This window comes from Syngnathoides biaculeatus, chromosome 3 (assembly GCF_019802595.1).
Source record: "Syngnathoides biaculeatus isolate LvHL_M chromosome 3, ASM1980259v1, whole genome shotgun sequence".
Classification (NCBI taxonomy): domain Eukaryota; kingdom Metazoa; phylum Chordata; class Actinopteri; order Syngnathiformes; family Syngnathidae; genus Syngnathoides; species Syngnathoides biaculeatus.
This window is the reverse complement of record NC_084642.1, coordinates 37,283,696-37,297,976: the sequence shown is the minus strand read 5'-3', so window position 1 is coordinate 37,297,976 and position 14,281 is coordinate 37,283,696. Positions and strand designations below refer to the sequence as shown.

General features: G+C 41.1%; 1 protein-coding gene across 2 annotated transcripts in view; it reads right to left on the bottom strand.

The window, feature by feature from the left end:
* cars1 (cysteinyl-tRNA synthetase 1) overlaps positions 1-14,281 on the bottom strand; it is a 36,507-nt gene that overhangs the window by 15,656 nt on the left and 6,570 nt on the right. For both annotated transcript variants that reach the window (XM_061815692.1, XM_061815693.1), the window contains 10 exons: positions 8,663-8,754; positions 7,559-7,647; positions 7,383-7,479; positions 4,697-4,795; positions 4,399-4,548; positions 1,524-1,664; positions 962-1,050; positions 746-867; positions 452-564; positions 222-350 (listed from right to left, as the gene is read on the bottom strand). In XM_061815692.1, coding sequence (XP_061671676.1) covers positions 222-350; positions 452-564; positions 746-867; positions 962-1,050; positions 1,524-1,664; positions 4,399-4,548; positions 4,697-4,795; positions 7,383-7,479; positions 7,559-7,647; positions 8,663-8,754 — 1,121 coding nt within the window. The remainder of the gene's footprint in view (positions 1-221; positions 351-451; positions 565-745; positions 868-961; positions 1,051-1,523; positions 1,665-4,398; positions 4,549-4,696; positions 4,796-7,382; positions 7,480-7,558; positions 7,648-8,662; positions 8,755-14,281) is intronic.

The window sequence follows — 14,281 nt, the reverse complement described above, 5'->3', positions numbered from 1 at the left end:
GTTGTCTACTATATCGATGTTTCCTGCTATTGGCTGGCAACCAGTTCAGCGTGTACCCTGCCTGATGACAGGTGGGATTGATTGGCTCCAGCACTCCCATAACCCTCGTGAGGATTAACGGCTCAGAAAACAGATGGATGGGATTCCTTTGATTATATTAGCAGCGAACCCCGGTTCACATAAACTTTAATATTATTGACAAAAAGTTTACACTTTTGTACCTCAGACTGAGCCAGCTCGTTGTCATGATGGGGGAATCTGAGATCAAACCCCCCACCATGAATGTCCATAGACTCCCCAAGGATGGAGCCAGCCATGGCAGAGCACTCAATATGCCAGCCAGGCCTTCCCTATAAAAAGAGTCAAAACACCAAAGCCTTTATATCTTCAATCATAAATCAATTTGTTTGTAAAAGTCTCTCAATTAGGAAGGAAAACAAACAATTCTCACCTTTCCCCATGGAGAGTCCCATGAAGGCTCTCCAGGCTTGGACGCTTTCCACAAGGCAAAGTCATTGGGTGATTTTTTCTCACTTAGTCTGTCAGCAGAAATGCTCAGGTCACCTAAAAAACAGAAGACCATAAAATGATCCAGCTCAAAATTATACCTCCACTGGAGGGGCTCTACACATCCAGCTTTTGAGAGTGGGTATTGACCACAGTCTCCCAAAAGTGAAAACAAGTCATCTTATGATAAGTCATGGAAAATCAACATTGTGATCTTCCCAAACATATAATAATGTACCTTCTCCCTCTTCTAAAGCCTTCTGATCTCCAACTGCCTCTGGCACTAGTTTGGCGTACGAGTGCTGTGGGGTGGCATCAAACTTTGCAGTGTTAAAGTAAACAGAGCCATTCGATTCATACCTGGAAACAACATTTTTACCTATTACCATTTATACTGAAATTCTAAAGGTTTTCTAGGTGTTATAGCCCATAATATTGGCACACTCCTCTTTACCCATAGCCATTCGAGACAATCTTCTTCACAAACTCTACAATTTCTGGCACATATTCACTGACACGAGTAAGGACATCAGGAGGAAGAACCTGGAGAATGGAAAGATCATTTTAGCAAATACTACAAAAACAAAGTTTATAACAAACATATAATTACGCAATGATTCTAATATTTCTGTTGAATATTTTGTATATTTAATGGAGTAAAAGTAAAAGTAAGTAAGTTTCTTTCAGCTTGTCCCTTTCGGGGTCACCACAGCGTGTCATCTCAGATGAACGCACATATGTTTGGCACAATTTTTACACCGGATGCCCTTCCTGACGCAACCCTTCTCAGGGAGTGGAGGCCCCAGTGGGATACGAACCCACAACCCCTGGTTTACCAAACCAGTGCTCTGACCACTGAGCTACAGGGCCCCCTTGTATATTTATATACTTATGTATATTTAATGGAGTATAAATTAAATATCAAAGTACATTTTTCTTTAGGTACATAGCAGGACAGGCTAAGTGGTTTGTAACCCACTGTTAACTTTCATATAAAACCCATCCCTGCTACTTACATTTAAGGCGTCCATATCTTTATGGTACTCTCCCTCCCAAAATGCCGGCAGAACAGAGAAGATTGAGTTGTCTGTGACTTCACTTCCAAACTGACCATCCAGCCAGTCAGAGAGCATGTCCTTGGCATTTGATAGTAGTGCCTAGATTGAAAGAAATATTTCAATGATGTATTTCCATGTCTGTCCACTGAAACTATATACAAAATCTATTAAATGAAATAAAGAATTATGTAATCTAACATATTTCAATTTGTTAGGTTTATCAATTCTGAACCTAGTATCTTTTTTAATTATTCATTCCTTATGTCTTGTAATGCTGAATTTTCAGTTTAAAAGGTCATACGTTGTCTTAGAGTCAATAATACTAAAAAGTCCCATTCTGAAACTAATTTACAATGTCAGGGGGAATTACATTTTAGAAAAGAGATGAGTCCCTCTCCATACAGATTAGGGAAGGATCCAACAGCTGCACTCCCTCTTCGCTTTGTGATCACAAATCGGGAGGAATAGAGAGAGTATGGGCTTTGAAAAGGTCATGGCAGTATGAGAAGGGCATATTCTAAGTCACTTTTGTTGGAAAGACCTTATGGTTTGTTCGTAATTATACTTCCTTCATCCGACAAATATTCTCCCTCCATGCCCATTCATTTTCCACACCTCATATCCTCACTAGGATCGTGGGCGTGCTTGAGCCTATCCTAGCTGACCATGGCAGAGAGCCAGGGTATACCCTCAACTGGTCCGAGCAAACCGCACCTGTATAGATATTTGACAAATGTTTTATCCCTCTTCTTTGCTCCTTAAAGTTGGAGACATGCAAGACCATTTGCCTCACTGTGAATACTTGTGACCGCTTGGTGATAATGTGTTGAGAAAAGTCCAGTGGCATGAAAACCTCCACTCATGCCTAAGGGCACAGGAGTAGTGCATGCTACCTAAAAAAATTTGTCAACGAGGTGGGGTGTGGGTGCTATTGATGCACTATCACCGTTGATGCCCCCCAAAAGCTGATTTTCAACAGCATGGAGTGTGCTTGGATGCCCCCTTTTCATCTCGCTCCCCTTTGTGGAGCACTGGGAAAGTCAAAACTCAAAACTTTGTATGCATTTCCCTCTAAACATACTGTACTTGAATGTTTCTTGGACTTTGTCTATAGAAGGAGTGTTAAGCCTTTCGGCCCATGGGCCAGATCCAGATCTGATCGAGGTGATTTTATAAAGTATAAAACGATGGCATGGACATGGACACACAAAAATACAACTGCTGTTCTGATTGCGTCCACTAGATGGCCCAATAACAATTGTGTTCAGCAAGCAAACCGTGTATCCTGGTGCAAAGTAGGTCAAGCGCACATTTCCCATGAGCTGCTTTGTGAGCTTTACTATTATGGTACGGTACTTTTAATGTCTGCTTTGGCACAGTCATTGTCCCAATATGTCTGCAAAAAAAGAGAAAAGTGGACACAAAGTGCAGCGTGATCCAAGAAACATAGTTATCCTCATTTATTCACAGAAGTGCATGGATAACTGTACGTTTGGTGTGTTCACAGCATGTTGCAGTGCTGAAAGAATATAATTTTCATCGCCACTATTTGAGTCTCCATGCCAAGAAATATGCCAACCTCCAAGGATCGCGGAGAAGTGAGAAGGTGAATGAACTGTTGGCGGGTCTGAAGAAACAGCAGTGTGTGCTTACTCACAGCAGAAAAATCAGTGACGCCGCTGTGAAGGCTATCTACCTCATTGCTAATGAAATCCCAGTGGCTTCAAAACCATTTCATTTCCAGGTGCTATGATGAGGAGTTTCTTTGGCTTTACAAGAAAGAATTGGACAGTTCGTGGAAGAAAAGGTCAAACCTGTGTTAGAATTTCATTCTGTAGAATGTTTACAAGACCTTGGATTTATGTTGGATGTAACGGAGCACCTGTATAACTTGAACAAACAGCTGGTAGGGTGCAACACAGTTGCTACGCAGTAGTATGACAAAATACTCTCTTCTTGTTATTTTTATATATATTTTCTGCCTGAAAAATGACATCATGATATTGTTCTGTTTATATACTTGTGTGAATAACGGGCACTGTGCGTTTGTTCTTTTCCCTCAGAATTTAAGTTTGACACCCCAGGTCTATAGGAATCAAGTCCTTTAAGAATGGAACATGCCAGATATTTAGTGAATGCTGAAGGAAAATGCCACATTATTACACAAGCAGATGGGCATAGACCCATTTTGAAAAGGTATCGCTATTGATTTAGCTCGAATGAGGTCCCCCCCACCTCAGTGTTCCTTTCGTTTTTCTGTCACCATTCACACGGGGACTTAGAAGTCCATAACTAAGGAATCTCTTTGCTTTCTACTGATACATTGTGTAATTGTGATCAGACGATCTTTTGCTCCAAGTGTTTATTTTTGACAAATATTTCAGAGGGCGTAAAAGACTCCTCGGTTTTAAGGTTATCTTATCACAATTTTTTTTACATTAATGGTCAAGTGTCATCCCTATAAACATTCTAAAATAGATATTGAAATGAAAAATACATATAACATTCTCATCAATGTCTATACGAAAAAAATAAATATGAGCGGAGAGCGCGTCATCCATGCGCAAAATGGCAGAAGTGTCATTCGACACTTGTTGACAAGGCCGGTGGCGATTCAAAACGCCTGCGGAGGCTGACTCACAAAGCGCACCTGCAAATCACTGACGACCTTCTTCCTGAGTTAACAAAAAGGAGCCAGGGCTAGTAAGAAATTCCTTTTTAGCTCATCAATACGCAGTTTTACTAACATTAAATATAAAAAGGTAAGTAAAAAAAAAAGTTGTTTCCTTATGAAGGAATTATATTATTGGTTATAATTAAGATGAAGTCTTACCTGAGCCAGATGTTGCACCACACGATCTGCAGCGTTACTCTCCAACGCTGCCTGGAGAGGCTGTAGAGTGCCTATGATGGAGGCATCAAGCCTTTCTAGCATCTGTTTCTTATCTGGGTCTGTAGTCGAGGTCAAACGGGCCTGAAAGGGCTGAGGATAAATAATTAATTAAAAATGATACAACCACTACTATACATTATCAAATGTCTGCTGTTAAACTTTTAGTGTAACCTGCACTTGTTTGGTCACAAATACCTATGGCTGATGAATACAAAAGTTAAATAATGTAACATCTCACCACTCGGGCAGTAAGCACATCCTTTAGTATTTGAGCCGCTTGTGGTTTCTTCTCCTTGTACTGGTCTAGCAGATAGTTATGACGTGCCCTTTTAATGATCTGACAAAGAAAAAAATGTGCAAATCAATTTCTCTGACATAATGACTGATACAGGCAGTATAATTAGAATTATTGTCACTTAATTGGAAAAATGGAAAAAAATAAAATCAGCACTAATCAGAACTTAAAATCAGCACTAATCAGAACTCTGTCATATTCCTTGTGATAATCTGTTCACAGAAGTGTTGGTTAATGTTCTTCAATTTCTACATGACAGAATTTAGGAATGCCATCATGTACGAGGAACAAGAAACCCCCCTGTCCAAGAATAACGCAAAAAAAAAAATTTAGACTCAAACTCCACACTCCCCTCCAAGCCATGCGCAGCCACACATAGGGTCATATTCTCCTGTTTGTATACAAGTCTCTTTTTCGCCCTCCCCCCCAGAAAGCACCTGTCTTGCACACTTTATACCTGCGCGAATTCTCTGATAATGACTTTAACACATTGAATGTGTACAGAACCACCAATAAGGCATGATTCTTTAAAGCTTTAACCCCTGGAGCCTCCAGACCCATTGCCATGGGCGGCCCCTAAGGGGATGGGCCCGTCCACCAAGATGCTTGTGCTTTTCCCCCCTAAAACTGGGATTTCATTTTCCCCATTCAGTCCACATTGAATTTCTGTTTTCACACTACAATCTCTAAAACATGAGGAAAAACATGCAGTTTGAATGTTTTTTTTTTTTTTTTTTAAATAAGGAATTAAAAACTGGACTGTAGTCAATATGCAAACAAATACACACAACAATATCATAGGAATGATGGTAAAAGGACTATTCGTACTAACTTTCCATTCCTAACAGCAAAATTACATACATCACATTTTGACCATACAGTGTTTTAACTTAAGCATTTTGATGCAAATAAAAATGGTCTTAATTTACTTTTACAATTATGTACTGTATTATAAAAAAACAACACCTTCATTCCCATTAATGCAGTGTCCAAGAATGCACCTCACATACTTGCGCAGCTTCCACATGTCTGCTTAGTTTCATTCTGAAGCACTAAGGGCTACCACATTTTGTGGCACAGACAAAGTTTTGGCTGCTTGCAGCATGAAACCCGTCACTTCTGGCTTGCGCCTCGTTACATCCCCAGCTCATTGTGGCATATACTGAAAAATTTCTTCTTGAACCAAAAAATATGTAGAATAGCAATCATCCAAATACCTCCTGAAGTCCATCCACCCATTTTCTGAGCCACTTATCTTCACGAGGATCGCGGGAGTGCTGGTGCCAAACCCAGCGATCAACGGCAAGTATACACCCTAAACTGATTGCCAGGCAATTGCAGGGCACATGGAGACAAACAAAAGTCCCACTCATAATCACACCTAAGGGCAATTTAGAGTCTCCAATTAATACATGTTTTAGGGATGTGGGAGGACACCGGAGTACCCGGAGAAAACCCACGCAGGCACGGGGAAAACATGCAAACTCCACACCCTAAGTTCTCAGAACTGTGAAGCAAACGCTCAGCAGCTGCTACACCATGACACCCCTTCTGAAATCAAATAAATATTTTGTCCTTTACACGCCCTTCTTTTTCCTCTTGTTAAATGTATTTCTTTATTTTTACTTTTGTGTGTTGATTGCATACAAAGTCTGTTTGGCCATGAGGAGTTTTAGATCAAATAAATTTTCCAAAAGGATTAAGTGAGGGTTTTTTAAGAATGCCGAGATAATTTTTCTCAACATTCCCTTTGGGATTGTTGTTACTCCATTAAAAATAGAAATAATACATATTACAATTAATATATAATAGAAATATAATATAATAGAAAAATAGTGAGCAAAGCTGTGAGCCACTGACATGAGCCAGCGATGTTATCTGTGGTTGAAGAAGTGACATATTTCATGCCGTAAGCAAACTAAGACTTTATGCCAGTGCCTCAAAACGTGCCAGCTTTCTCTTCTGAAGAGCAAAATAGGAAATGTATTAAGCATACGTTCTTTATATTGCCATGTTCAATTCGCTCCCTCTGTTGGTCACTTTTAAAATTAATTGTTTCACTGTAGATTCCAGAATACCAACATAGCTGTGGACAATGCAAAGTGAGCATCGTTCAAGTACATTGCAAAGATGATGTTCAAACAAAGTATCGTCCAACTGTACTCCAATTTTGTTAGTTGAGACTCACATTCTTGAATCAAAATAAACTGTTCCTTGTTGTCTGTTTTTGTTAAAAAGTTGCACTCAGTTGATGGAAAATAGTCAATAACTGAAAAACTTAGCACGGTCACAAGTGCACTGTATGGTAATCCATATGTGGACAGTTTTTTTAGAGTACGCAAATTTGTCTTAACTTTAGGGGCTTCCACTGCAATATGGAAAAAAACTTCTAAATCTATGGAGCTGTGGTGGTCACTTACTTTTGAAAAGGACCTCACTCCAAATTTTCAATTTGATTGGACTGATGGGTTGGTGAGGAGGATCTGGACTAAGAGACACCACTTTACTCAAGCTTTGATAAAAAATAAATTTAAAAAATTGCACATTTTGTTTTATAAAGTTACTTATAAATTGCACGTCTTAAGATAGCTGAGGCATGCAAGTAATATATTCTCGGGTTTATTCTTACTTTGTCATCTATGTCTGTTATGTTCATGCAGTAATAGACATCATATTTGAAGTAGTCCTTGAGTATCCTTCTCAGAATATCAAAAGAGATGTATGATCTGGAAAGACATGAGGAATTAGAAAGTCAGGACAAAGGAAGGAGAGTTTGTGGAATGCTTTTTACTGTGTGATGTTTACCTGGCATGCCCCATGTGAGAGGCATCATACACTGTTGGCCCACAGCTGTACCATGTGACCTTGTTTCCATTCTGAGGAACAAATAGCTCCTAAAATATTTTAAAAGAAGAAAGTTAATAGTTGATGATGATTACGTGCTCTGTTAAAAACTTATGCGCCTCATTTTTTTAGGGGCATTTGTATGTGTAAGTTTAATGCTTGAACACCACCTTCTTTGATATTGACACTAAACACACGAGTAATGCATAAAACTCACTGCAATAGTATGTTGGAGTCAAACGTACACAAAGATACAGTACATTTCTGAGTAAATATGTCCTTAAAAAAAGCCAAAACAATTTCCTTGTCTCCATAACATACCTGTAAAATGCTTAGTACAGTATAAAGATGCATCACACCAATATTTTAACAGACCTCTTGCAAACGATTACTAAATGGATAAACAGCACAACTTTGCACAATGTGAAAAGGAAGCTCTAATGCGTTACAATTATTTTAGATGTGTAGCATTAACAACACTTATCTGTGATCAAACTGGCAACAGTTTGCAGATTTTCAGCCAATTGATTTAAGACAGTTCGACATTGATGGCTGGTTAAGAGCAGTAATGGCAAACCAAGTCGGGACAAGTATGACTTCACTTATTTATTGTACAGAAACAGTAAATAAATAAAATAGAGTAGGAGAGTAAATCAGAGGAAGATGAAGGAAATGTGATCAAAATTCATTTTGAACATCATCAAGATGAAACTCAACGAAGCTCAACCTTCCTCACTTGCAACAGGTCTTCTGCCCTACACTTTTCACAAGTTCTTTTGTGAAAATTACTTTAACGAAAATGTCACTTAAAACATTACCTGTACAGTATGTAACATAAACTACAACAGTTTAAATTCAAATGGTGATATGGCATTGTTTTTTCCCCCTCTTTTTAAAACTCATTAAACACAAACACAAAGAAACACTAATGTGCAATTTTAGCCCATCCTGATGTGTGAACTTAACTTGAACAAATGTTAACAGCTTTATGCTGCTTCAATAATGGGAAGTTTTGTTAAAATTAAGTGACAAACATTTTTTTTTGTGGCGCTGGGCCTCCAATACCTTTGCTCTGGTGAGACTGTTGTACAATCGAAGTTGGGGAACGTCTGTTCCAGATGGCGGAGACCACTGAGGCTGTACCCGCTTTCCTTTCCCTGAAATCAGATTGCCAAAAGGTAAACCTTTATTTCATTTAGCAACTGAGAATACATTCTAGGCAAACACTGATTATGATTGACATTGTTCCTTAGTCAACCTTTTACATACAAAAATTCCAAATGAACTGGGTCCTTACTTAGATACAAGACAATATTAAACGACAGTAACCAACTTTTAACACTTTTCACCCTATTACCTCCATCCTCCTCTCTAACACCAACTGCACTCATGTCTTCCCTCACAACATTCATCAACCTTCTCTTTGGTCTTCCTCTCGCTCTTTTGCCTGGCAGCTCTATCCTCAAAGCACCCTTCGACCAATATACTCACTCTCCCCTCTCTGGACATGTCCAAACCATCAAAGTCTGCTCTCTCGAACCTTGTCTCCAAAACATTCAACTTTGGCTGTCCCTCTAATGAGCTAATTTCTTATCCTATGCAACCTGCTCAATCTGTGCAAGAACCTCCACATCTTCATTTCTGCCACCTCCACCTCAGCTTCCTGTTGTCTCTTCAGTGCCACCGACTAACCCGTACATCATGGCCGGCCTCAGCACTGTTTTATAAATGTTGCCCTTCATCCGAGCAGAGACTCTTCTGGTTGTATAACACCAGGGGTGTCCAAACTTTTTGCAAAGAGGGCCAGATTTGGTAAGGTGAAAATGTGTGGGGGCCGACTATTTGGAGCGAATATAATTAAGTCTTTATCACCGGTTTCATAACATTATCATATTTCATATATTTGGCACAGAGAACTTCCTGATGAATAATACAGTGGAGTTTAATAGCGCTGCCTCCTTCTTCGCTGACTTTGTTACAGACAAGGCTTGATAATCCACTCCGCTCGCCAGCCATGGCAGGTGCGCCGTCCGTAATAATCCCGGTGACTTTATTCCACTGTAGTTTCATGTCATCTACGGTGGAACAAACAGAAACAAATAAATCCGTTCCTCTTGTTTGGCCCTTCAGACTCTGGAGGTCCAGAAGCTCTTCACTCACGTTCATGTCATTGTCCACTCCTCTTAAAAAGATCAGTAACTGAGCGGTGTCGGACGCATCCGTGCTTTCATCGCACGCTAACGAGAAAAAGTCAAACTCAGTTCCTTTTGCCTCTAACTGTCTCTTAATATCTAATGAAACGTCTTCAATTCTCCGTATCACAGTATTACAAGCCAGGCAAATATTGGCAAACTCTTGCTTCTTCGCGGGACAAATTTTCTCAACCATTTTCATTACACAGTCTTTAATAAATTCACCCTCAGTGAAAGGTTTGCAGTGCTTTGCAATCAGCGTTGCCACTTCGTACCTTGCCTTTGTGGCATTTTCATTTGACTCACGGACTCTTGTGAAAAAGCTTTGCTGTGCCGTTAAAACAGCTTCCAGTTGCTTCACTTTTTCACCGCGTTTGTTCCCAGTTAGCTTGTCGTAGCTAGCATGTTTCGTCTGGTAGTGCCTCTTGATGTTGAATTCCTTGAAAACAGCCACAGTCTCTTGGCAAATTAGGCAGACACAGTTTTTTCGTATTTCAGTGAAAAAATACTCAAATTTCCACTTGTCCTGGAAGCGGCGGCCCTCGCGGTCAACTTTCCTTTTTTTGTTTACAGACGCCATGTTAGAAATGGGCTGGGCTGAAACGATCACGCAAGGTCAAGGGTCACGGGGGCCAGAGTGCGGCCACAGGGCTACTGCCATCTTCTGGTGAAATGAAAAATATGAAAAATAGCTTTTTGTACACATGTATTTTATACCGTGGTCAACAGTGCTGGCGGGCCGCACATTATTGATTTCATGATAGAGGCCGCGGGCCGGTAAAAATTTGTCCACGGGCCGCAATTGGCCCGGGGGCCGGACTTTGGACATATAATAACACACTTGACACATTCCGCCACCCGTTCCAACCAGCTTAGACTCTCTTCATTTCCTGACCACACTCACAATTGCTCTGGACTGTTGACCCAAAGTATTTAAAGTCCTCTAAGGTTGCCTTCTCTTCACCCTGCACCCTTCCCATTCATGGACATATACTGTATTCAATCTTACTTTACTTTCACTGCAGATCACAATGTCATTTGCAAACATCATGGTTGATGGGGACTCCAGTCTAACCTTATCTGTCAGTCTATCCATCACCAATGCAAACAGGAAGGGACTCAGGGCTGAACCCTGATGTAGTCCCACCTCAACCTTAAACTCCTGTCACACCGCACCAATGTTCTGCTACCTTCATACATGTACTGTACTATTCTAACCTACTTCTGGCCTCACAGGCTGGCCTCACAACTGTTTTATAAACTTTACCCTTCATCCTAGCAGAGACTCTTAGGTCACATAACACACCAGACACCTTCTCACAGCTGTTCCAACCTGCTTGGACCAGTTTCTTCCCTTCCTTACCACATTCACCATTGTGCTGGATTGTTGACCTCAAGTATTTGAAGTCATCCACCCGGGCTCTCTCTCTCTTCCCCCTCCACCCCTCTCTTTCATGCACATATATTTAGTTTTACTTCGGCTTACCTTCATTCCTCTCCTTCCCAGTGCATGCCTCCATCTTTTGAATTGTTCCTCCACCTGCTCCCTGCTTTCCCTGCATATCACAATATTATCTGGTAACATCATGGTCCAAGGGGATTCCAGTCTAATTTTATCTGTTACCCTATCCATTACCACAACAAACAGAAAGGGGCTCAGAGCTGGTCCTTGATGCAGTCCCACCTCGACCTTAAATTCTTCGCCACACCTCATATTTGTTCTGCTGCCATCATACATGTCCAGTACTATTCCAATATATTTCTCCGCCACACCAGACTTACGCATGCAGTACCACAGTTCCCCTCTTGGTACTCTGTCATGGGCTTTCACTAGATCCACAAAGACACAATGTAGCTTCTTTTGACCTTCTCTGTACTTTTTCACGAGCATCCTCAAAGCAAATAATCCATCTGTGGTTCTCTCTCTAGGCATGAAACCATACTGTTGCTCGCAGATACTTCTGTGTCCTGAGTCAAGCCTCCACTACTCTTTCCTATAACTTCATTTTGTGGCTAATCAACTTTATCCCTCTATAGTTCCCACAGCTCTGAACATCACCTTTGTTCTTAAAAATAGGAACATGCACAGTTTTCCTCCATTCTTCAGGAATCTTTTCACCCGCTAGTATTCTGTTGAATAAGTTGGTCAAAAACTCCATAGCCACCTCTGTAAATTGTCAACGGTACCAACTGCCTTTCCATTTTTCATCCTTTGTGGTGCCTTACTTCCTTTCCCCTTACTAATCATTGCCACTTCCTGGTCCTTCACACCTCTACCTTCTATCTCATTTTCTTAATTCATCAACTTCCCGAAGTATTCTTTCCATCAATTTAGCACACTACTTGCACCAGTCAAAGCATTTCCGTTTGCATCCTGAATTACCCTTGCCTGCTGCACATCCTTCCCATCTCTATCCTTCTGTCTGGCCAACGTGTAGAGATCCTTTTCTCCTTCCTTCGTGCCCAACCTGGTGCATATGTCATCATATGCCTCATTGAGCCTTCACCACCTCTATCTAACCCTACGTCGCATCTCAATGTATTCCTTTCACGTCTCCTCCATCCCAGTTCTTCTTCGCTAATCTCTTTCTTTGTATGACTTCCTATATTTTGGGGTTCCATGACCAAGTTTCCAACCCTTTTCTACTAGAAGACACACCAAGTACTCTCCTGTCTCTCTGATCACCTTGGTTGTAGTAGTCCAGTCTTCTGGGAGCCTCTCTGAACTCTTTCCGATAGGCGGCACAACATTCTTCCTTTCACAGTTCTGCTCTCCCCTACCACCACCTTACAGTCAGTTACCTCCTTCATCTTTTATTGTCTGTACAAAACATAATCCACCTGCATGCTTCTACCTTCGCTCTTGCACAGTGAAGAAAATAAGTATTTAAACACCCTGCTATTATGCAAGTTCTCCCACTTAGAAATCATCAAGGGGTCTGAAATTTTCATCGTAGGTGCATGTCCACTGTGAGAGAGAGAGAATCTTAAAAGAAAAATCCAGAAATCACAATGTATGATTTTTTTTTAAACTATTTATTTGTGTGATACAGCTGCAAATAAGTATTTGAACACTTGAGAAAACCAATGTTAATATGTGGTACAGTAGCCTTTGTTTGCAATTATAGATGTCAAACATTTCCTGTAGTTGTTCACCAGGTTTGCACACAATGCAGGAGGGATTTCTGCCCACTCTTCCACACAGATCTTCTCTTGATCAGACAGGTTTCTGGGTTGTCGCTGAGAAACAGAGTTTCAGCTCCCTCCAAAGATTTTCTATTAGGTTTAGGTCTGGAGACTGGCTCGGCCACGCCAGAACCTTGATATGCTTCTTACGAAGCCACTCCTTGGTTTTCCTGGCTGTGTGCTTCGAGTCATTGTCATGTTGAAAGACCTAGCCAGGACCCATCTTCAATGCTCTGACTGAGGGAAAGAGGTGGTACCCCAAAATCTCATAATATATGGCCGCGGTCATCCTCTCCTTAATACATTGCAGTCGTCCTGTCCCATGTGCAGAAAAAAAAAAAACCCCAAAACATGATGCTACCACCCCCATATGCTTCACAGTAGGGATGGAACTCATCATCTGTCTTCCTCCAAACATGGTTAGTGGAATTATGACCAAAATGTTTTAGTCTTATCTGACCACAGAACTTTCCTCCATGACTCCTCTGTATCGTCCAAATGGTCATTGGCAAACTTAAGACGGGCCTTGACATGTTCTGGTCAAAGCAGGTGAACCTTCCGTGCCATGCATGATTTCAAACCATGACTTCTTAGTGTATTACCAACAGTCACCTTGGAAAACGGTGGTCCCAGCTCTTTTCAGGTCATTGACCAAGTCCTGTCGTGCAGTCCTGGGCTGATTCCTCACATTTCTAAGGATCATTGAGACCCCACGAGGTGATATCTTGCACGGGGCTCCACTCTGATTGAGATTGACCATCATTCTTTAGCTTCTTCCATTTTCTATTGATTGCTCCAACGGTGGACCGATGAAAATTTCAGACCCCTCGATGATTTTTAAGAGGGAGAACTTGTCATATAGGAGGGTGTTTGAATACTTATTTTCTTCACAGTAGGTCAAAAAAAGAAAAAAAAAAGAAAAAAAAAGTGTTCACTCCAGCCATTTCTGGGCGACACGGTGGCTCAGCTGGTAAAGCGTTGGCCTCACTATTCTGAGGTCCCAGGTTCAATCCCGGACCCACCCATCTGGAGTTTCCATTTTCTCCCTGTGCCTGCGTGGCTTTCCTCCAGCCACTCCGGTTTCCTCCTCCATTCCAAAAACATGCAACATTAATTGGACACTATGAATTGCCCCTAGGTGTGATTTTGAGTGAGTCTGTTTCTCTCAATATGCTCTGCAATTGGCTGGCAACCACTTCAGGGTTTACCCCGCCTCCTGCATGTTGACAAACTGGGATAGGATCCAGCACTTCCCGTGACCCTTGTGAGGATGAGAGGTGAAGAAAATGGATGGATGGATCCAGCC